Here is a 24,552-nt window from a genome sequence, read left to right as displayed (position 1 = left end):
GTTAAATGCGTTTAAAAAAATATATTTTTTATTTGGCGGAACGTTTAAGTCCATAATAGGATATGGTGTTTTTTTAACCTACCACGCATAAAACTAAAAAATATTATTTCAATGCTCAAGCAACATTACGATGGGTACCCTAATATCTAAACTCTTGAATTGCCAATGTAGGGTAGAAATTGAGATCTTGTCAACATGTGCGGCAACGCTGCAAGACACTCGAAACTCAGCTGGTGACACTTTTCAAAGCGGAAATAGGTATATGGAAAACTTATAACAAAAAGATCAAAGATTTTTTAATGATGACAAATTTTGTTTCTAGTTATGTATCCTATAATGCAACGCCATCTAAAGGTATATAGCAAAAGCATATCTAGAATTGAAATTGTAGAATGGATATAGAAATTGCGATAGAATAATGACGAACGGACTCGAAAAAAACAAACTCCATTTAAAAAGTAAATTCATTTTATTCTCAAAAACTAAAACGTATTCAATTAACCCTCATAATCGAATACCTAATCGATTAACACAGGACAGGCCTTAGGCAATACCGCAACAGGACGAAAATCGCTGGCAGAACTTTAAACAACGCCACTTTCGCCAAAACGTAAAAAATTACGACGGCAAGTGCGACGGAAAAGTACAACTCAATTTCGTGCTTTTTGAAGGTCTTCTTGCCCTGAGGTACAGTTTCCAGGGGATCGTTCAGTATGTACACCCTCAGACCCTTCGAGTAGCGAGAGAAATAGTTGAGCCAATTGATGGTAGTCACGTCGAATTGGAACATTTCCTTGTCCTTGAACGTCATTCTGCGTAGCATCTTGTGCGTGTTCTCCGTGTGATAGAAAAACTCATGGGTCGTAAAGTACTCGTAGGACTCTTGGAACTTGTGGAGTTTCTTGATATTCTCAACCATTCTGCGAGAGAACAACGGTCGCAGTAAATTTTGTTACGAAAAAGTCGACAGTTTGTTCAAGTTTACACTGAGCAATTAATAAAAAAAAAAAAAAAACTAAGTAGGTTTAAATGTGACACAAGATGACATGAACTAAGACAATTTGCTAAACTCACATTTGCAATAAAAACGTCAGTAATTTAAGAAACAGCTGAACAAATGTAAGATTGAAAATATGAGAATTGAATATCAAAAACATCCCAAAACTTCTATGTCTAGCAAACTAGTACAGTTCATAAGAACGTCATCAATTGCTTAATTGACTGTAATTTTTCAAACTGAGCTTATCGTATACAAAATATAAAAATGGCTATCGTTCAACACCTGTTTGTAAACAAAAAATAATCATTAAATTTGTTAAAAAATATACGTATGTCTAGTTATCCCTTTATGGTATCTATTCTTTTAACAAATCGTTTGCTATTGTTTGTGGGTGTGGATTTTAATGGTGGCCATTTCGAACACATACAAAGATGTTTTTAAGTTAGATTTAAGTTACACTCAAAATTGAGACAACTCAGTCAATTAGTTTGCAGGTTATGGACTTTTAAACAGTGGATCATTTTTTTTGGACCCTGCTCTATATAACACTTTACCATTTATATCATATCATAATATTTTAATATGACTTCTTATAGTAGGTCGTGAAATGCAAATTACTTATTAATATTATTATTATCATTATTAAATAATTTATTTAATAACTATATTACACCGTAGTTTGATATATTTAACAACTAACTATTGTGTTAACTTAAAAGTTTATCCATGAAGTAAATTTTTCCGTGTTCTCTATTTTTGTCTCGTAAAACTAATTTAAATTTCTATTAGTTTAAAAATTGTATTTCTTAGAAACAAGTAAATATTGCACTTTTTATTTTGAATTTAACAAAATGTATATAAAACGACTCACATACATGGAAACAGTGGTTCACAAAACAATTAACAAGATGGGAGGGGCGGGGTTAGAAACACATCGAATTAAAATAGAGTTTTGCACTGAACGATATAAAATGGTGCGATATGCGAAATATTTGGATGCACTGAAGGAAATTCATTATTTATGTATTCTGCAATACAATTTACTAAGAATGTTAGTGTCTGTCTTGGCGTTTATAGCATTTTCGTTCTTCTTTTTTTAATTTCAATCATTTTTTTTACTTAACTGAGAGATAAGATCAGCTACCCCGATAATCTCTAATAACGAAACTGCTTGCCCCCTTGCTTTTCGTTGCAAGACTTACATGGGAGTCTTGCCAGAAATCTTTGCGCCCATGTCGACGACGTAAGCCAATAACGTGTGGAGGAAAAATCTTACGAAGAGATAGTTATATTTGCAGGTAGTCCTAAAGTAACACGGATAGGCAGGAATGTTGGGGCTCGGCACCTGCTTGCAGTAATAGTCCACAAAATCGTAAAGCTCGTCTGAAACAAGCAAATGGTTATATGGAGAATTGGGTCTCGCCTAATTTACCTTGAGTTATGGGATTCTCGCTGCCGCTACTGATGTTGAATACAGGAACGTCCAGTCTGCTGGTCGCTTTAAACTGACTGCAATGGGTAAAATGTGATTTAAACATGAAGTTACGAATGTTAGAAAAGTTCTATCAAAATGTAGGGAGGTTATAGTCGGTCATAAATTCTGGCTTTGTTTTAACATTTTTTTTTAATTATCAAACAATTGAATTTTCAAGAACTTGGAAGAACGAACTGCGGCATTTACAACATATTTCAATAGATACTTTTCTTTTCTTCTTTTTCTTCTTCTTCTACATTATATTGTTAGGTTAGATGCCCATTCGTTCAAGCATTTTTTATTGTATTTTTAGTGATATAGATGTCAATAACCTAACACGGGCTCAGTTTGCTTTGGCATGTGATTATTTCAGATAATATTATTTCTTTTTTTGGTTCTTTATACGGTTGCTTTTTTTTGTTGGTTTTGGTACTTGGTAACTATACTTAGCGAGTTAATTGTCTTGTCATTGGAAATCATATCTGTTAGACAATAAACCTTATTATTATTATTATGACCAGGCTTAATCAACGTTTTATTCACTAACCGGAATTCTTCTAACTGTGCCGCATGTTGATAGAATTACAGCTTTTTTTGGCAAGATCTATAATTTTTTTCTAGACAGACAGTTCAGTTTGCTTCATAAATTTGGCGACTTAGACCATTCGCAGAGAAAACTATTGGTATAATTTTCACAGAATTTAATTAAGTCCGCTGCTATGGCATGGGTGTCTAGGATTATGATGCTGGAACCGAACACTTTTTCAATGTCAATAGGACAGAAAATCAAGGGTTTATTATATTCCACGACTTTCTCGACTAGTGGCCTTACTTAAATTGTAGCATCAATGCAGCATCTGCCACGTCTGAAGCCTTGTTGACCATCTTTAAGGTTTATCATTTGGTTTCATTTCTTCTGGTATCTTACAAGGGGCGAATACTTCTTCTATCAATATGATAACTTCTTCCTATATTCTATCATCTTCCCAAGGAATTTACGATTTTTTTAATTTTTTGATTTACTCTATTATTTCCGCATCTTTTAATTCCAAAGTTTCTCTCAGGTCTCCATAATGATAATGACAGATTTATCAACAGGTTGTTGTTGAAGAGTTTTATAGAACAGATCTTTTTTTTCACATTAGGCTTACAGTCTTCGTGAGGGTAAACACTTAAGACGTAGAACATTCTTTAATTTGCATTAAGGTCCTTAATTTATTATTTGACATTTTGCGCATACATCAATGTCCTTATGAGTTAACTTCAAGAGGAGCTTGGTTATTCCACGCTCTTGTAATCCACGCTACAAATATTACTATACTATTTTTGCATGATTGGTTCTTCCTTCTTTCTAAAATAATTACTATTTTAAAAATATATGGCAATATATAGTTGCATTTTTTTTTTACAAATTTCCCCAGGTAATAAGTAAATGCAAGAATAATAACAAATTAACCAAAACTAACAAAATTTTTTGAAAAATTTAACTGAGGTGGCTTTTACTTGATGAAAATCCATTTATCGAAATAATATTAAATTGTATATTTACATGACAATTGTTTCGACAACACCGTGTCTTTATCAAATGTAATATTTACAAACTACCGAAAAATGACAATAAAACCTTAATTAATGCTGTTATGAGAATTTAAGTTTAATAATGGATTTAAAGGTATTTAAAGGTATTTAAATCTAAATTTAATTTTCTACTTTTTGTAGCTGTATAGCATTATCAAAATTGTCGTCAAAAATGTGTTTTTTTCTGTTTAAGTGTGTAGCATAATTAGAATCCAGACTATTGTTTTTAAACGCTCTTTTATGTTCGTTAATGCGTTTCCTGAAGGATCTACCTGTTTGTCCAACATAAATTTTAAGACATCATCCGCATTTCAACCTTAGGCACCTGATTTTTGAGATTTTGGACACTTCGTTTCATTGTTTTTTAAAAATTTTCTTATTGTGATGTTAGTTCTGAAAGCTCTTTTTAAACCACATTTTGACAAATGTTTTGAAACGTTTTCACTGGGTTCTCCTATGTATGTAATTGTTTTAAGTTGTTCGTGTTCTATATTAGGTCTCGGATAAATAGAGTTTACTGTTGTCTGGATTTGTTTTTAATTTATAATTTTATCGATAATGGACGGATTATAGCCGTTGTTCAGTGCAATTTGTTTAATGATATTCTGTTGTTTGATATAATTTTCTGTTGAGAGTGGCGTATTAAGAAGGCTGTGTATAAAAGACTGAAATGAAGTTATTTTGTGTGTATAAGGGTAATTTGATCTGTTATGTATGACTGTGACCATGTGCGAAGATCTATGGTAACCGGAAAAATCAAATTTGTTTTGTGTTTTCGTAATAGTTAAGTCTAAAAAATTAATAGAGTTATCCTGTTCAATCTCGATAGTGAATTTTATACGATTATGTAATGAGTTAATGGAATTTAAAAATGAAATCAATTGTCTGTCCGTTCCAACAAAGCAAGCAAAGACATCATCCACGTATCTATACCACCATAGAAAACTTTACTTAATGGATATTCTTGGATATTTTCTCGGCTATCAAAGGACTAAGAGGTCTAAATCTGTCCGTCAAATTCAAAATATTTTGGTCTAAAGATACTATTAAGCAATCTAATAAATCTTGTTTCACCAATGGGTTAACCTGTTTCTGAGTGACTAAATTTACTACTACTACTAAATTTATCACATCCATAGGTGGAACACTGGGAAAGAAGTTTTGTACAGCAAAAGACAATAGTGTTGCGTTAGAAGGGATTTTGATATCTTTAATTTTGTTGATTAATTGAAAAGATTTCTTTATTGGTTTAAAACTGTGTGGAAGCTTAAAATATTTACTAATTTTGTTGAGAGGTTAACTGCTGGAGCCGTTACACAAGACACGACTGGTCTAATGGGCATATCTTTTTTATGTATTTTAACTAAAGAATATAATTTCGGCTTTTGTGGATTCATAATTGTTAATAAATACTTGTCTTTGTCACTAAATAGAGTAGAGTTAGTAATTACTTCCTTGACTTGTCTTTGATATAACTCGGTAGGATCGTGTTTGATACATTGGAAAAGTTTTGGTTTGAGAAAATTGTTGGTTTTTGAAATATATTCTAGGAGATCGATAGCTATGACCGTCTTCCCTTTATCTGCGCGTGTAAATATTGTGTTATTTTCAGAAGCTTTGTTTTTGATAGATTTTACTAGTAAAATTTGAGATATTTTTTGGTGTTTGTTGTTATCTATTAATTGAGAGTTTATTATATTCGCTAATAAATGTTTGTTTAAATTAGAATCGTTATTGTCCTTAATTGCTAATTCACAGTCGATCCCTAAACAGTCTAATTCTCTATTAATGTTCGAGTGCTGTTGTCAAATTTTGTCATAAACTATCATTTTTATTTTAAAAAATTTAATGAAATATCAAATGTCTCGACTCATTCTATGGATGAATTGCCGTGTTTCCTTTGGATTAATATTTTCGCTACCAATCATCAAACCATATTGGAATTTTACTTACTGTCCGACGTACCATCCTGCGGCTATACTTTCGCTCACCACATAATCAGCCGGAATTATGTCTGTAATGACGTTTTTGTAGTAAGTGATCCTGTTGATGCCTACAGCGTTACTCAGGACGAAACCAGCCAAAGAAAATACGTTGTCAACGAAAGCAGTCATCGGTTCGGAAGCAGTTGAAAGCACTGAGAAATCAGCCTTGTCGAATGAGCTTCGCCTGACATATTGAAAGTATCTTACCGATAGTAGGTCTCATTATGCAGACCGGCATCGATTGACATTCTCTGTTGATCAAGTCTTCCGTGATTTGCTTGGTGAAGGTGTATGTATTTGGCCAACCTTCGATCAGCCTGTAACACGAACACGTCTCGAACAGTGCTTTCCCGGTGATGTTAAGGCATGGTGAGGGTGTCTGGGGGTATTAAATACGGTCCCTTGGAAACTTGTACCCAAATTGAGGGTCAGAATTGTGATAATATTTTTAAAAGCTTACGGAAGTTTACAAATCTTAAGGTAAATATGTTTATTTTATAAGAATGTATGACGAATTGGACGTCATTTACCCAAGATGAGCAAAACATAGTAGGTGCAAAGTAAGAAAGAGACGAACAACCAGTGGCGGCGGAGATTTCTTCTTTCATCTCTTAATGAAAATGTGTCCACAAGGGTTAGCTTTCGTTTCCGGAAAAAATATTGAATTAAAGTAGAGTAAAAACATTTACAAGCGAAGGATCTATTTAATTTGAATCAGTTGTTTAGTATACTGCTTTAGGAATCTTCGCCGCCACTGATTGTTAGGTTTTTTAAGTAATTTTAAAATAGGCAAGAAAAGATTAAGGGCGAGAAATCGTTGACAATTTATGAAAAAGAAAGCAGAGGAAGAGATAACTATTCCACTCAATGAGCATAGCATACAAATTTTTTATAGGGCAAGGTATCTAAATCAACCTATACCTATATTATATATATATATATATATATATATATATATATATATATATATATATATATATATATATAGAATTCGACTAATATATCTTTTTGAAAGCAGGAAATGGGTTATGTCTGTAAAGAAAGTCTTTAGTTTACGGTAATTTGGACAGGCTGGAAAGTGAATAGGTATTTAGAGTGATTCAAAAATAGGTAGATACTTTGACAACCCTTAGATTAAGATTAGATTAACGAACAATACAAATTTTATGACATGGGTGAATAATTTGCATTCAAAATAGATAATAAACAACGCAGCGTATCACCACATGCCTATAGAAGAGAACGTCAGTAGTGCAAGCAGAAAAATTGAATTAATTGAGTGGTTGAGGGATAGAAGAGAATATAAAATCAGGTCCAGGATAAAAAATATATCGGAATTTGTTTATTCTGTAACGATTGTCTCAAAAAAATATTTTTTTTTATGTTTTATTATTGCATTACTGCAAAAGCTACAAAAAAATTGATTTGGATTTTATTGCTAACGAATGAACTACTACTGCCTAATTTGCATTCAAAATAGATAATAGACAACGCAGCGTATCACCACATGCCTATAGAAGAGAACGTCAGTAGTGCAAGCAGAAAAATTGAATTAATTGAGTGGTTGAGGGATAGAAGAGAATATAAAATCAGGTCCAGGATAAAAAATATATCGGAATTTGTTTATTCTGTAACGATTGTCTCAAAAAAATATTTTTTATTATGTTTTATTATTGCATTACTGCAAAAGCTACAAAAAATTTGTTTTGGATTTTATTGCTAACGAAAGAACTACTACTGCCTACAACAATACTTCTTTAAAAAAACAAACCTTTTTTAGTATCCTAGTGTTTTGAGGTATTATTTATATGCGTGTAAAATTAAAAAGAGGTCAATCAATCATGCATAATTAGTTTATCTTATTAACGTCTTAGTACATTCTCTTAATCGTCGCGCCATCACGCCAATCACGGTTCCACAGAAAACAATGACGTCAACTTACTCTTTACAATGTAACAATGTATCTTTAAAATTTATAGATGTTATATGTCATCAAAACACAATTAGATATTTAAAATTTACTCAACAAAATGCCCCAAGAATGTGTAAATATTTGGACGATGTAAAGCTTGGTTAGTTAATTTAAAAACAAAAAACAAATCACACTACGCTTGCACTTACTGCGGGGTTGCCAACTCTAGAATGTTGTCGTCTAAATTTTCGCAAATCGTTATAAGCCGGTCTGCCGCAATTTTCGGTTCGTAAGTCTTCTCTTGGATTTCCGATTGGTTGCAATTGGAATAACCCGTTCCCATGTAAATGAAGGTCTGAAAACGTCCAAGCACCGTAAAAAACTCCACTATGTAATTTAATTGATACGAGTCCGCTGTGGACAATCTAACACTTGAACAGCAACCTTCAATAAGTTTAAACATATCTGCAAGATATTGCTATGAATTTCTTCCTTCTCTGAATTCGCTCCGGGAGATTTTGTTCATCCATTTTCTCTACTTACGCCAAGAGAATGCATGGATAAAGAAAGTCTCCCTTTGCAAAATCTAAAATGGACACCCACAGAAAGAAGGAAAATGGAAGACGGTTAAATGGACTACTATCATATCGAATACAGAGGGTGGCCTGTAATAAATGCGCAAGCAATCCTAGATTAAACTCCAAAAATATTGAAATTGAGCCAAGTATCAAATTAAATTTATTAAATTATGAATACATCAGAAGAAATATCAGAGGCACTTACATGCCGGTATTTCTGTGGGTAGCAAAGAAATAAATTAATATCATTAATTTATCATTAATATCCTTTTAAAACCCTACACAAGGACTAAGCAAAAAGGTTCTTTTGAGAATATGAGGCTCAATACTACAATGATGGATTAAAGATGGAGAAAGTTTCTGTAAGAATTTGTAATAAAAATATATAAAATTATTTCTTCTAGTCATGATTATTTCGTTTAATACCATTTGGTAAAAGGTAATAATATTTTGGAACTAAAAATAAAGCGGAGTGTTGACAGTTTAAGGTATTGGTTTATTTTGCACTTGATGAGCTATTAGTTGTTTTCGGTGTTTTGCTTATTGCACGGACAAGAGCGAAGCAGGCACAAAATTTGTTTATAAGTCACTTGTTGCATTGTTCTTTTAAACATTATCTTTGTGGTGGTGTTTTGCGTTTTTCCAAAATATTTTAAAATTGTCTTCATTAATCATTAATATTTTTGTAAGAAATTCCTTTAATAAATAAAGTTCATGCAATAGTAGATAATTTGGACTTTTCTGCAAGGTACGTTATGTGAATGTCCTACCTTAAGTTTTGTCTATTTGTTCTCCCAGATATTTAGTAAAACTCTTGTTCAAAGGCATCGACAATATTTTTTAATAACACAGTATCGTTTGATATTATTCTCTCCCAAGGGTTTAAATAATCGCATTTATATTGATCTTAAAAAGCAGCGGGCCAAATACTGTACCTTGCGGTATCTCTATGCCTTAATAAAATACAGCGCATAAGTGGGATACAGGGTGCTAAAACTTAGTTCTCGAAATTGCTAATTACTCCATACAATCTTACCCAACTTACTCGTTAGAACCACTTCCTTCCTTTTTTTAGATTGTAATAGAATGCTGTTTTTTATTAACAAAAAAGGTGAATACATTTATTTTAATAAAACATATTGGATATTAATTCAGTCATCTCTACAAAAAATCGACTTCTAAAAATTGATCCTAAATTCAAAATTGATGAATTTAACTATCTTTTCTTGTGAGGCGTAGATACTTTTTTCTGGATATACTAACAATTTCAAGTTATTGTTTATTACGTTTTGAAATAATTTTGAAAACGTTATTAGTTGCAATAAAATATTTTACTGCAAGTATCTAAAAAAAGGAAGTATTTCACTTAGAAGTAACTAAAAACCTCCAAATCTAAGTTTTCATGATCAGTTTGATCTATGGAGAATTGAAAAAACTAAACTTTTACAGTCTCTATCGTTTTAATGAACCACCAAATAGTTGGTAACTCTCACTGAAAATGTTTATAAATATTTAAAAGGAATTCTAGACATTGGACACCTAGTTAACAGCTATAATTAAAAAAACAAATCAAAAATAAAAATATGGATTCAGCAAACGGATCTTATACATAACTATTTGCACATCCACAGCCAATTTTTTTAAAAATTATTATGACAAGACATCCTAGTTATAGATAAAAATTAAAATATCTTCTGCTTCTACGATAATTTTTTGTTTATTTGCAATAATGTTAAAAATATTTTTTGTAAACTAAAAAGATGAGATACAAGATTGTTGCACCGTATATCTCCAAATGTCTAAAAATTCACAAAAAAAACATTGAAATAAAAACGCACGATTTTCAATTTTGAAATTGGCACCAGTTTTTAGTAGCCGATTTTTTATGGAGGTGACTGTTTGAACAAAATAAATGTATTACGCTTTTTCATCTCATATATTTCAAAAATTGTTTGGAATATAGAGAAATAACAACATCCAGAACTAAACTTTAGCACCTGTCTCACTGATGAGCGACAATTTCAATATTTTTAGGATTACATTTTGGTACATTCATTATGTACCATCTTTGGGTTATCTTTCTTCTTACTTTGACTTGTTCTTGTTTGAGTGCAATTCTCCCGTTGCTGGATTTCCTGGACAGATAACTTTGATATTTCTGTTTTTTACCTTTAATATCCTGCTCGATTTCTTCCTCCCACGAATAAGGTTTATAATATCCTTTCCCAAAATTTAAGACGTTTAACACATATGTTCATACGTTAATATTAACCCAAAAATCGTTTCCTTAATTATTGGCAATCGATTGGAAAATATTCTGTATACATAAGTAAGACTTTTCAAAGGCGGAAATTAAAAAAAAAGAACTTTTCGATTTTTCGTTTAACCTATCATCGACCATCAATCACCTCTTTAACTCAAGAGGCACCTCGTACAAATAATAATGACAAGCGTTTAATATAAGTAGTCATGATAAGCCGGTTAAGGAGCATCCCGAACATGCACCGGGACAAACAGAGCGTTACACAAGGGGAATTTTTAAGGGTACACTAGGATGGGGGCAGAGCACACAGGGGCATTCTTTGGGATTGAGGTTATGTGCGGTTTTTTGCCCCTTAACCGGCCTATCATTACTACTACTATACTGTGTGCAAAAATTTCCGAACCAAGCCATACCCTCAGCTTTTTAATGTCCTTGGCCATCCGGATGATATCCCTCGTTGACCGGACGTTGATGAAGGTCGCCTGGCGGATCGCATGATCGAATCTGGTAGTAGCGGCACAGTGTATGATGGTGTCCACCTCGTCGACGAATATCTTTCTCGTCTGAGCGCTAAATCCCAGGTCCGGAAGTGCGCAGTCGCCCGTCATGATCGATACTTTTTTCAATGCATCCGGATCGGTTCTTTTGAGCAAATTAAAGGCCTACAAAAATACGTTAGCTCGATCTATACGAAAATCGATACCGATATTCATAAGGGCTTTATAAGGACAAGTTTTTATGCTTTTATAAGAAAACCATTGGTGTTATACTTGGACCAGAAATATTGCGCTTTTGCAACCGACCCCGTGATTCGCTTTGCCTACTGCAGACCCTTACCTGTAACCATTCCAGGACCATCCTAGAAATTTACGAGGTTAGCGCCAAAATTTCCCGGCCTGACATAAATGCAGCTCCAATATCACGATAAAACTTTGTCTTCTTTTAAATATATATCTTAGTAGACTGCGAAAAAAAAATTGAAGTCTTGGGTCAAATGGTTTTTTATTGAAAGCATTTTAAAAAAGACGTTTCCGAAAAAATGTCGCAAATAACGCAAATTGAGTAGAGAGCAGTCAAAGTTTTTGACAAAAGAAGTGTTAGTACCTAAAATTATTAAAGAAAGGCTGGATGGTGTGTACGGCCAAAGTTCTGCTTTGTATTCTGTAGTGAAAGAATGGGCAAAACGTTTTCGAATGGGTCAGGAGTCCCTTGAAGACGATTCAAGAACTGGTCGACCAGTGGAGGTCATAACGGAACATTTTGTTGCGATTGTGGAAGAGGTGGTATTTACCATTTGATAAAGGCACGGTGTTGTCGAAACAATTGTCATGTCAAAATATATAATTTCGTGAAAATCTGAACTTTTAGTTCTTATTTATTTTAATAATAAAGTATCAGTCGCTTAAAAAATCGTCACTATCGCTACTGTCGTCACCCAGTTCAATGATCAACTCCGTCACTAATCGTTCTCGATAAATATTTTCTTCTTTTATTACTCGTTTTTCACAGTTAGACCAGCTTTCTACTGATATTTTAGCTACCTCTTGCTGAATTACGTTTTTGGTGCAGTGTTTTGTTGTACAATCGAACCGTGAGTATAGTCTTAAAAAAGACTGTTGTTGTTTACAAATCGAAGAACTACGTAGAAGGCACAAAAATACAAGAAGTTGTTAATCGACAGGCACACAAGACAAAAATGATCTTTCTCAAACTTACCTTTAACGTAAATGAAGTATCCAGTGAAAACAGGCTCGCAGGGTCAAAGCTCGAGAATCAGGTACATACATATGTACTTACTGGTAGGATCACATTCAAATACTACCGTAATATATACGAACATATTGCAATTTACATTAAATTCTTAAGAACGATACATATCACCTGATGTTAAAATAAACGCTTCTATTTATATAATACAAATTTCAAGTATCTACAGATATTCGTTACGGTCCATCTCAGACAAGACCTACTTAAAGCCGAATAAACATCTGTTGAGATGGATTTTACGGTCCTGCGAAGGTCTGCGGTTAAGGTACTGCAAAATACTTAAAACGTCAGAACAATAAATGCAGAATATTTTTGGTCGTACAATACAAATATAAGAATACTTTTAGTTTAAAAATATTGCAACTTTGGTGTTGGTTATTTCAGTTTTTTTAAAGGTTTTATGGCGTTGTCAAAACCTTTATTATAAAACTTCATCTTCAACTCTTATAAATACTAAAACTTAATACATTTTCTACAGCTAGGGGATACCAGGGTACCAGGTTAGAACGGAATTAATTTCCCACTTCACATAGTGTATTTATTGCTTTGAGTTTTTAAGTATTTTACAGTACCATAATTGCAGACCTTCGCAGGACCGTGGTAAAACCCCCGTGTATTTTAACCTCAGGTGATATGTATTGTTCTTAAGAGTTTAATCTAAATTTTTGACTATTTGACTGTGATCCTTCCAGTAAGTACGTATTTAGAACGTGGAATGGAGCAGATGTTCACCTGGGAGAAGGAGACATAGAAAACAACGCAGAATTTGAAGACGAAGTGGAGATTGTAGTCGAACCTAATGACAATTTAGAAGACAAACTTGTAGGTAGATAAATTCCTAGAATGATCCTGTAATGTTACGGGTAAGGGACTGCTCGGCAGGGTGTTCTATATATTCCTTTAAAAAATTTTATTGTTTTTTACACAGATTTTCTTTCCCCCGTTTTATGTATTTAGATTTTTTCCCAACCTAAAACTGATGCGGGTTTTGTCCAGTGTGTTTTTTTTTACGCTTATATTATTTTTGCGTTAAATTGTAGGAGAAACCAAAAAAACTTAAGATACTGTCCGGTTCTCCTTTCTAATGGCGGAACGACCCCATAAAATAAGAAATGGTGTTAAGGTATTTAGGAAAAACAAATTATTAACCGTTATATACGGTTGCAACCGCAAGAAAAAATGCATTTTTTGAGATAATCAGCCACGGGGTAACACCACTCTAAAATTAAAACATTCATTTTATTTAAGTACGCCACTCGATAAGAAATAATAGAAATTGGCATGCCTTGAGAAGTACCCTGTTGTATCTTCAATCTCAATCCAGTTAAAGTAGATCGATTCCGACATTAAACAAAAACATTCGAAACGAGATCCGGACTGCTATCTCATTTTTTATAACATCAACGAAGAAAAAAAACCATTGTATTGTATTTCCTTGTATTTTTTCTCCAATATTTTTATCCCTTTGTTTGGCCCTCTCGCGAACAATCCGCAATTTCTCACCGTCCCCGAAAAAAAAACCTTTCCCGACGCTTCATCTCCGCCGGTCTTCAAACCTCGACCTCCTCCCGATCTCTTACTTCTGCCTCACGTCTACCAACTTGATGTCCCTAACCTGAAGGTCGTGTTTGCTCTTCGCGGCAAACTTGATCGGAGTAATAAAAAGTAGGCAAAGTTAATGACGGAGTCGGTTGTAAAAGCACTATAATTCTGGTCCAAGTATACCATCCTCGGCAATTGCTTACTAAAGCAAAGTTTACAGAATCAAAATATAAGTTGCCGCACTCTCTGTCGGACCTTTGATGTGCGTTTGATCTGTATGATATACAGTGAAACCTCCCTATAGCAAAACTCCGTATAAAGTAAAACTCTGTATTACGAACAAAATTTTTTGTACTATTAGATCTCCATACAAAGCTATGTATTAATCCACTTTATATAACAAATGTCACACTCTTTATACCGAAAGAAAAAAGGGCACATCAGGTAACAAAGTAAGGAATGTAGGCCGAAAGTTCCTTTAATTCGGGAGATAAAACGAGGAGAAAAGAAAAGTGATGTGTGACTGTATCCACGATTTGGAAATACAAAGAAAAAATCATGCAGGCGGAAGCGGCAGGCAGTTCTAGTAAAGAAATAAGAAACCCAAAATTTGAAGATTTGGATCGGGCAATGTACTTCCAACAGCAACGTCTTAAAAATGTACCACTCTCTGGGCCTATCTTAAAACTAAAAGCAGAAAAGTTTGCTGAACAGCTTGACATTATCAATTTCAAGACTTCGGAAGGATGGTTGGGGAAGTTCAAACAGAGGCATGGTATAAATTATGAACAGATAAGTGGCGAAGCCCGTGATGTCGACACAAACGTCATTAACGATTAACTGGAGAAGGCGTGGCCAAAACTAGTAGAAAAGTACCCTCCTGACGACATTTTTGATGCTGACGAAACTGGTATTGTTTTCAAATTGACGCCAGATAAAACTGTTATATTTCGAAGCGATATGAGTGGGAGAGAAAAAACAAAGCTAGTCGTGATGCTGTAAACTCCGGAATTTTCTCTTTGATAGATCGAAGATGTTAAGAGCTTTTGGGACAGGTAGTTATACGTTCTATTCCTAAAAAAACTTTTGTGTGGCGTTACTTTCAAACTCATTGTCTTTGGAAGGTTGTGGCGAAGTGTATTTGGCGATGGAACGCCTTATATATCTCTAATATGAAAACTATTAGAGATAATAGCAAAAACAACAATCTACCTCAATGTTCGTGGATGCCTGACGCTCTTAGTGCACCGATGAAAACACCAAGTAGCTCCAGTTTTCCGACGCTTTCCCCAGAAATTATTACGCCAATACCACCGTTAAAGGAGTGCAAAGGAAAGGAGATAAAACTGCAATTCTCACAGCGTCATCTTATTAAGGAGGGAGAATAATAAGAACAAATTATATCAAGAAAACATAAAAAACAGAGTTAAACAGCAGCTACCTGAAACAGAAAAAAGAATGGAGGAGATGCTAAGGCCAAAGCAGTAAGAGGCAGAAATTTAAGAGTATCCCCACACACTTCTTCCTTTTAGGGCGATGTCACAACATAAAATTTTTATAAAAATTGAACTGAGGTGGCCTTAACTTGATGAAAATCCATTTAACAAAATAAATAAGAACTAAAAGTTAGATTTTCACGAAATTACATATATTCACATGCTGTCGAAACAATTTTCGTGTGAATATATATATATATATATATATATATATATATATATATATATATATATATATATATATATATATATATATATATATATATATATATATATATATATATATATATATATATATATATATATATATATATATATAATTTCGTGAAAATCTGAACTTTCAGTTCTTATTTATTTTGAAATGTTTATAATGTCTTTACCGCCCAGAAATAAATATAGTTGAATTACCCCATGTCACCCCGGCGTCTCCTACTATGAAATGTAAAGAATGTTATAAAATTTATGCTCCAGTAACAAACAGTTTTATGTAGAAAGAAGCCCCTATGTTTTTGAGATACGATTTCTTAAAGACATTGAAGCTAAGAAAAATTGACATAAAATTAAACATAGTATAAACTTTTATAGAACGCTTGCCAATGTCCTGAAACTGAAAGTGAGGTTATGATTGTAATATTGACATTTGTGCACCAATAGTGTTCATTCGGTTTCTTAATTATTTTTAGCTTTATTCTCGTTACGAAGGATTTTGTAAATACCTTTTTGGTAACATATAAAACTCTAAGTATTCCAATCTGAGCAATATTCCTGGAACTTGCAGACATATTTCGTTCGTTGCAAAACGAATTTCCTGATCACAATTTTAATTTTAAGATTTTTACCAAAATTCCGTTTTAAAGTGAGAAAAACAAGGGCGCTTACTTTAAGGAATCGTAAAATATTCGACAAACTCTTCGTCACAAATAAAATTAAGCCGTGGAAAATTTTCAGAGTTTTCGAATTGTTCCTTAAGAATGTCAAAATAATTTTCCATTACTGAAGTGAAGTGAAATGGGGGCGTTTTTTGATTAGTGTTATAAACACTTTACAAGGCTAACGACAATGTATTGATTATCTTTGTAACAATAGGGTTTATACCCAGGCAACCAGAAAACGTTTATTATGAAGTTATGTCAAAAGTGTCACCATGACATTTATTTTGTAGCGTGCTTCTCAAGTGATTATTACGAGAATTGACATTGATCACGTGCACTTGACGTCATAATATCCACGTGAACAAAACGCATTAGGAGAGAAATTTTGTAGGAGCGTTTTATTGATAAGTGCCTTTGCACTTCTTATCCGAATAGCTATGAAAAAGGTACTTTCTTAGAATCTAAACTAACCAATATAAACCATAATTTAAAAATGGTATTTTCATAGATCCTAAACTAACCAGTATTAACCACAATTAAAAAAAGGTATTTCCTTAAAACCTAAACTAACCGAGTGTATTGTATCTATGTATCTATGTTTGTGTTATACATTACAAAAATAAAGGATATTACAACAATGAAAGTGAAATTAGACTTATATACATTGGCAAAAAATAAATTATATTATATTATTTTGCATAGGTACTCAAAATTTCGTAATTTTCTGTTGGTTGTTTTGGTAACTCAAATTACGGAACAAAAAAGTCACAAAAAACGTGTGATGATGGTTGCCTGGATTATATTCTCCATTAAAGTGCTAAAGGGGTTTTATAAGAACAATTGATGATTATTATAGAATATTTAAAAAAAAAACCGTTGCCGTTATAAAACAAAAAAATTTAGTCGGAATACCTACGGGAGAAGCAAAAATTTCTTCGCAGCGTTGGTCCGGCTTCTGGTTCTTTTTGGTGCGCACCAAGATGAACACTTTTTTCACCGGCAGGCATCTCAGAATCTTTTCGAGGATGAGTTTTCCGATGAATCCAGTCGCGCCCGTGAGAAAAATCGTAGAGCCACGGTAGAAACGTTGGATCTCGGTCAGCTCGGCAAAGTTGTCCATTTCTTCGTAGGCTGTGCTGGAGGAAACTCTGACGGATTAACTGACACCACGATGATTTTCGGCCCGCTTTGCATCACGATTGCGTATTGTTTACGCGCATAATTTTCAATGGGACGGCCGTATTGACTTTTGACTTTTCCGTATGTATAAATAATCGGCATATTTATGGGTAATGGAAGTTGGCCCGTCACAATGTCCGACAGTTTTCGGAAAATCTATAATCGCTTTTAATGAGTTCCGCGTCGGGGGCCTTTAGCCAATTTGTTTAAATTAAAATTAATTTTCTATCTAAATGCCCGCAATCGTATACAATAAAATATCCAAAAACTAACCAAGGAAAAACTCGGCGTGTTCCGTTTTACCCCAAAACCCGATAACTTTGGGCTCGCATATACCGGGCTTTAAGTTTCTTGAGTTTACTTACGCTGCTTTTCGACTGAGTTAGATTCGTTTTTAACGAAAAAATAACTCGGACCATGCATTTAATAAATAAGTAACAAGCATTAAAAGTTCGGCTAGTTGCCTTTTTTACTAAAAATCGTATAATATCTAATTGTTACTTTGGTTTTACTGATAACAAGTCAACTAATGATGCCATTGCTATGCTAGTGTCAAATATTTATATATATATATATATATATATATATATATATATATATATATATATATATATATATATATATATATATATATATATATATATATATATATATATATATATATATATATATATATATATATATATATATATATATATATATATATATATATATATATATATATATATATATATATATATATATATATAGATGCTTAGATAATTCGAATCCATGTGCTGCAATGTTCAGTGACTTAGCACAAGCATTCGATACTGTAAGCCACTCGCGGCCTTTGACTAAACTACATTTAGCTGGAATAGGAGGTTCTGCCCATTTACTAAGTGAAAGTTACCTGAAAAATCGACAACAACTGTTTCAGTAAGCCGAGAACTGTAACCTATGGAATTGCACAGGGTACAGAAATCAACTACTACTATTGTTGTTTCCGGTAAAATCATCTCTTTGGATGATGATACAGTTTTGTTTGTTGAAGGTACCGCATTAGTTCGGACGGGCAACTTATGTCACAGTGGCTTGACAATAATTTACTAACAATCAACTTAGATAGAACACAATACTTGCCCGTTTCAAAATTTGCCACTAAGATATATAAAATATACATGAACATCAATGAGGTCTATCCCTAGACACTATAATGTCCACCCCAGCCCTACATTTTGGGTTAATAGTTTCGATTTATTATTTTCATGTTTATCATGTTTTTCTTCAAAAATTTTAAATTTTTAATTTTTCGATCATATATACTATAAAACTATTGTTTAGAAACAATTGCTGGTCTTTACGAACTGAGCATGTTACCTACCTAGGAATTCATGTTGACTCAAATCTAAAGTGGAACTTCCATATCGAATAGTGAAAAAGTTACGATCCTTAATGTATTTAATAAAAAATAGCTCACTGGTTAATTCAAAAACTCACTTGGAGAAAATTTAACTTTACAAAAAATGCATTTATCTGTTGGTAAAAAAAAATACTTTTATACCGGTCAATCAATTTATAATGCACTACCTCTAGAACTGAAAAATAAAATAAAATTAAAATCATTAAAAAAAATTAACTAAGTGGCTTATTGATGCTAAATTGTAACTTGAGTTTCTAAGTGGATATTTATTGTAAGTCAAATTCGCAGATTCATTAATGTATTGTAACTATATAAAATCGTTTCTTTTTTTTTTGATAGAATATGTTTTTTTTCCATATTATGTTATGGATGGGAAACATAGTTAAATTAAGCTGCGATATATTCAAGGATGGCTGTCAAGTTTTTAACTTAGTATACCTTGAATATAAGTGTTTTTTTTGTATTAATATTTATTTAATGTTTTCATTACAAGTTGTTAAATTGTATATTTTTATTGATTTAAATAAATATCATTATTATTATTATTATTATTATTATTATTATTATTATTAATATTATTATTATTATTCTTTAATTCACGCAGGTAAGTACGGGTCAAGATTCCAATGTCGGTGAAGTGTTGTCACAAAACACTGGAGTTTTGCGTCTAAGGTTCTATGATGATTTTTTGGTTTAACACCTTTCGCATTATGTTACAGGTTGATAGGATGACTGCTTTCTGGAGTTGCGGAGAAAGGGCTTTCTGCAGTCCGACGTCGGCTTCCAGATTCCGTTGGAATTTCGCCCGTCGCTCCAATTATAATGGGCATAGTCTTGATCGTCCTTGCACCCCAGGTCTGCTTCATGTCCTCAGCTAGCGACATGTATTTGTCAACTTTCTCCTGCTGTTTCTTGTCAATGTTAGGGGGGGAAGGTACGGAAATGTCCACCAAAGTAATATTTCGTTGGTCTTTGTCATACATCATGACGTCTGGTCTGTTGTGTTGTACCGGTCTATCTGTTTGTATTTGTCTGTCCCAGTAGACACTGTAATGCATATCTTCTACTATTGTTTGCAGCATGTACTGATTATATGGCGTTTTATCTTTTATAAAGCCGAGTTTGTGGCAAATCTCATTGTGTATTATTTTTGCAACGTTGTTGTGCCTTGTCGTATACTCGCGCGGTGCTATCATTTTGCATCCACTAAGAAGGTGTTCTATGTTTTCGTGACCCTCGCCACACATATTATTATTATTATTATTATTATTATTATTATTATTATTATTATTATTATCATTTGCTCCTTGTCTACACCGCGAATATTGAAGAGCATTTTAAGGTTGTCGAGCGATTCCTTTCGTCTCCCCGGTATCCCGGATCGATAGTACAGAGAGGCGAATTTTAACTACAAAAAACAAATGAAAGAAACTAAATCAAAGGCCTATTCCAGCTTTATATCGAAATCTACCAACATGAGCAAAAGTTGTTGGGCCTTAATCAATCATGAAACCAATCGATCATCCAGGGTCACGCCCAATGAGTTCAACCTCTTCTTCTCCAATGTGGTCGAGGATCTAATCTCCACTATTAGAAAAACCAATGATCCCTATGCGTATCTAAGGAAGTTCTCTACCAGTAAATCTTTCTTTCTGAGTCCGGTTCATAACACTATCATAAGGCAAATTCTACTGACTGCTTCGGCATAAATTCATAAATACTGAAACACACCGTAGAGCACATTGTGGGCCCTCTGACGGCTTTCACTAATGCAGTATTCTCAAGTGGCGAATTTCCATCTCAGCTGAAACTATCTAAAATAATTCCTGTTTACAAAAAAGGAGACAAGCACATTCCAAATGACTTTGGGCCCATTGCAATCATCCCTATTTTTGGTAAAGTGATCGAGAAAGCCTTAAAAACCCGTCTTTCCCGATTTTTCGAAAACCACAAACTTCTGAGCGACTCTCAGTTCAGGTTTCGTGAAAAGAAATCCACAACCCATACGCTCATAGACTTTGTAAGCAGGGTGATCCGGGGATATGATGATGGTGAGATTTCGTTGACCATACAAAGGCTTTTGACTATGTTGACTACGTCGTACTATTGAATAAATTAGAGTTTCACGGCCCTCTACAATTAATAGAGTCAAATCTAGACAGCAGGTTTCAGTATGTTGAGACTAGCGGCGTGTCAAGTGATACCGTTCTTTCAGTAGTTTCCGGCTAGGAATCACAGAATGCTTACAGAAAACGTTTATGAGACTGTGAGGGTCCTTCAGCGGTGGTTCTCTGCAAACAACCTAGTCCGTAACCAACAAAAAACTCAAGAACTTACGTTCTCTTGTAGCAAAGTACACTTTCATCATCAAGACAATATTACTCTCTCATGGACCGGCCAGATCGACGAAGTCTGCGCCACACTGTAATGGCGTTTGTTCCTGTTAAGACATCTCAGCCACTGTCTAATAAGGTTGGCCCTGAAACAGCCTACTTCGATCTGCTGCACAGTGTGTTGTCTTACGGTGTTGGGTTGTGGGGTGAGGTAAGATACTCGGAAAAAGCCTTTCGTTTGCAAAAGAAGGCCATGCGGCTACTTAGCGGCGTTGGTCCGCGTAAACACTGCAGACCCATGTTCGCAGATTTGGAGATTATGACGCTGCTCTCTACCTACATCTACAGATCTGTTTTATACGTTGATGACAATGTTGATTCTTATCACGCACTAACTAGTACACATGAATGAATACCAAGCAAGCTGACTGGATCGCCCTACCGTACTCCAGACTGACGTCCTCGCAAACTAATGAGATCAATGTTAAATTATACAATGTCCTCCCAAGCAGCTTTAAAAATCTACCAACCAGACAATTTAAGCAGAAAATGAAAATTTTCTTTATAGAGAATCCCTATTATAATATGCCTAACTTTCTGACACCAAAATTTTACTTGACCCGCAATTTACACACAAAAGAAAAAAAAAATTAATCAAACGAAACCTATATCTCTAATCTTACTAATTATTCACCCAAAAGGTGTTACTATAAAGATATTGGTCTGGAAGAGGGCATAATTTTAGAACCGTACGCACAAAATTTCCTCTCGCAGTCTTCACCGTAGCGTTTCTAACAACTCCGTCTTTTCCCGGATGAAGGTTTGTAGCCACTGCCAACGGCCATTTTAAAAAGAAAACTTCGTGTGAACATATGCCTAACGTCTTTTTGAGAGACAGAGTAGTAAAGATTTCAGAAATAAAATATAATTTTAATCAAATACGGTTTTCGCTTAGAAAAATAAAAACCTATGCATGGTCATAATAATATCATGAATATTACGGCTTTTTATTATTTGCAGATTTAGGTCAAAGTCAAAACATACTTTAACTAAAGTTATCAACTGATTTAAAAAGTTAAATACCCATTCGCATCGCTTTAACAACTTAAATCTACCATCTACTGAAGCAACATCTTGAATATCCGCGTGGTACTACAGAAGATTGCGTGGAAGAGATCTAATATCCCAGACTTATTTCAAATTTGAGCGTGTTGCTGTCGGACTCGTCGCGTAAAAACTACCGGAATCTAGCTGACAATCTTACAAATATCTAGAAATCCTAACGAGATATAGATTTTGAAACTTAAAGCGCCATCTGTCGGAGATCCTCTAAACCCCGATTTTTTAAAGTTTGCATGTCACTACATAGATGTCGCCAGGTCCGAGATCCGACAGTTGAGTCGAACTTGCTAACGTTTTGCCAATCATCCTGTTGACTTCTCCAGAGCTTACTGCTTTTACATTGTTTGAGGGGGCCATAAACATCATTAAAGATATTAAGCGTTCCATCACAAAATACACTTCACCCTTCCAATAGCAATGAGTCCGAAAGCAATCCCACACTTGCTACTGTTGCCCTTCCTTACATTGAAAACATCACAGATCACATATCAAAAGTTCTTAAGAAACATAACGTCAAAACCAAATTTATCACTTGTCCAAAAATCTCTCAACGTCTTCGATCCGTCAAAGACCAAACTCCAAAAATTATCAACTAGGCTCAAAAGACATAAAATAGTCTTAAGACTAAGACAAATAAACTCATCAGCAGTTGCCGAACACAATGACGAAATCGGACATAAAATTTTAATCGATAAAACTATAAAATTCTTGCATGTAATCAATTCTTCTACCAACGAAACATCTGAGAATCTATAGAAATCTATAAGCAACCTAAAAATCTTAATCTAACATTTAAGCCTAATTCGTGAATTCTCCTATGGTGGCCCTGCTAAGTGTAAACTCGTGTCTGCTAAGTTTACTTGTTTAAATTTGTTCTTTTCCCTAATTAGTGGAATAGATGAACTGGATTGGAGAATTACGACACCTCTTAGCAAATTCCCGAAAAAGAGACCGTGGATTATCTACACCAGCGTTTTTCGTATATGTAAAAAAAAATTATCAACAATGAAAGACCTAGGCACACAAAACATTTTTTTAAAAACAATTATGTTAAAGCAGTTGACAATCAAATTGGCTTTGGTTTCTCGTCTATGTTAGAGACCACGTTTTGTTTACTTTCTCTTTCTCCCCTTATTTTTTTGATCGCCTCGGGTGGCATTGGAAACATCTTTTCGCTCCTCAACACCGGCGAAAAATCCAAGTTTACGATCTAGAACGTGATAACATTTATCTAACGCTTAGCAACCGACCAACATTTCTCTATGGTGCGCACTTACTTGGGGAAGTACCGAAACCACATAGCTTCGATATCTGGGATGGTTGGATATAGGATTGCCTTGGAATGTCACGGTTTTGAGATGCTTTAACGATTTGAGTTTGAAAATTTCGTCAAAATTATCGATGCAGTTGCCGTGGAAGTACAGTATTTTTAGGTTTGGAAATTTTAAGACACTCTACAACACACCAAATAAAAAAAAGATATGCGGGATGGAAGCAGGTACCTCATCAATTTCAGTTATGTAGTTGAATGAGAAATCTGCCCAAGCCAGTTCAATGGGGTGCTCTAGCACTGCTTCCACGAGCTCATCTAAGTTTTTAGTGCTCTTCAGCTTGTTATTGTTTAGCCACAGGGATTTTGTTAAGAATTTCTTCTCGGGACCGCGGTCAGGAACGCCCCCAACTCTCGTATATCTTGCCCCTTCTAGGCCTATTACTGAAATTACCAGTGTAACTTAATTGTTTCTTTAAAACTTAATCTATCGACGCACTAAAATTTTACCTTCCAGAAATTTAGGAACATCGATAGTTTTCAACCGCCTAAATGAGAAATCGGCTGGTTTTCCGCTCGAAAGAGGCTCCTTCACAGACATTGTGGTCATTAATTGTGACAGCGAAGTTGATAATTTTTGATAAAATAATCGAAAGGAGCACAATAATATTTTTCACTATTTGGGTTACTTGTATTCTTAATTGGAAAAGAGAAATTCAATCGATAATAGCTAAATTTCTTAGAATCGCCGTAAATTAGGAATTCAAATCTAGATAATA

The 24,552-nt window shown here is 34.0% G+C and overlaps 2 protein-coding genes across 2 annotated transcripts; both read right to left on the bottom strand.

The window, feature by feature from the left end:
* Window positions 1-498: 498 nt before the first annotated feature.
* On the bottom strand, window positions 499-17,608 carry LOC132706236 (fatty acyl-CoA reductase wat-like). The gene is made up of 8 exons (XM_060677448.1): window positions 17,384-17,608; window positions 11,204-11,452; window positions 8,159-8,304; window positions 6,245-6,354; window positions 6,006-6,189; window positions 2,433-2,509; window positions 2,203-2,383; window positions 499-920 (listed from the first exon to the last, which is right to left on the bottom strand). The coding sequence occupies exons 1-8, from the start codon at window positions 17,585-17,587 to the stop codon at window positions 527-529; spliced, it is 1,545 nt and encodes a 514-aa protein (XP_060533431.1). The 5' UTR covers window positions 17,588-17,608; the 3' UTR covers window positions 499-526.
* Window positions 17,609-23,561: 5,953 nt separating this feature from the next.
* Window positions 23,562-24,462, bottom strand: LOC132706659 (leucine-rich repeat-containing protein 51-like). Its single transcript, XM_060678126.1, has 4 exons — window positions 24,284-24,462; window positions 24,006-24,217; window positions 23,781-23,957; window positions 23,562-23,713 (listed from the first exon to the last, which is right to left on the bottom strand). The coding sequence occupies exons 1-4, from the start codon at window positions 24,381-24,383 to the stop codon at window positions 23,570-23,572; spliced, it is 633 nt and encodes a 210-aa protein (XP_060534109.1). The 5' UTR covers window positions 24,384-24,462; the 3' UTR covers window positions 23,562-23,569.
* Between the last annotated feature and the right edge of the window lie 90 nt (window positions 24,463-24,552).

This window comes from Cylas formicarius, unplaced genomic scaffold (assembly GCF_029955315.1).
Source record: "Cylas formicarius isolate icCylForm1 unplaced genomic scaffold, icCylForm1.1 PGA_scaffold_8__14_contigs__length_24414737, whole genome shotgun sequence".
Taxonomy (NCBI): Eukaryota; Metazoa; Arthropoda; class Insecta; order Coleoptera; family Brentidae; genus Cylas; species Cylas formicarius.
The sequence above is the reverse complement of the archived record's forward strand: the minus strand, read 5'-3'. Positions and strand labels throughout refer to the sequence as shown.

Coding starts and splice junctions, on each gene's coding strand:
- LOC132706236 (XM_060677448.1), bottom strand. CDS start 17,587: ATGGACAACTTTGCCGAGCTGACCGAGATCCAACGTTTCTACCGTGGC. Junction 6,355..8,158: donor CTAGAGTTGGCAACCCCGCA/GTAAGTGCAAGC, acceptor TTCGTGTTACAG/GCTGATCGAAGGTTGGCCAA. Junction 6,190..6,244: donor CATAATGAGACCTACTATCG/GTAAGATACTTT, acceptor CTGATTTCTCAG/TGCTTTCAACTGCTTCCGAA.
- LOC132706659 (XM_060678126.1), bottom strand. CDS start 24,383: ATGACCACAATGTCTGTGAAGGAGCCTCTTTCGAGCGGAAAACCAGCC. Junction 24,218..24,283: donor TGTTCCTAAATTTCTGGAAG/GTAAAATTTTAG, acceptor TGGTAATTTCAG/TAATAGGCCTAGAAGGGGCA. Junction 23,714..23,780: donor TGGTTTCGGTACTTCCCCAA/GTAAGTGCGCAC, acceptor ATCACGTTCTAG/ATCGTAAACTTGGATTTTTC.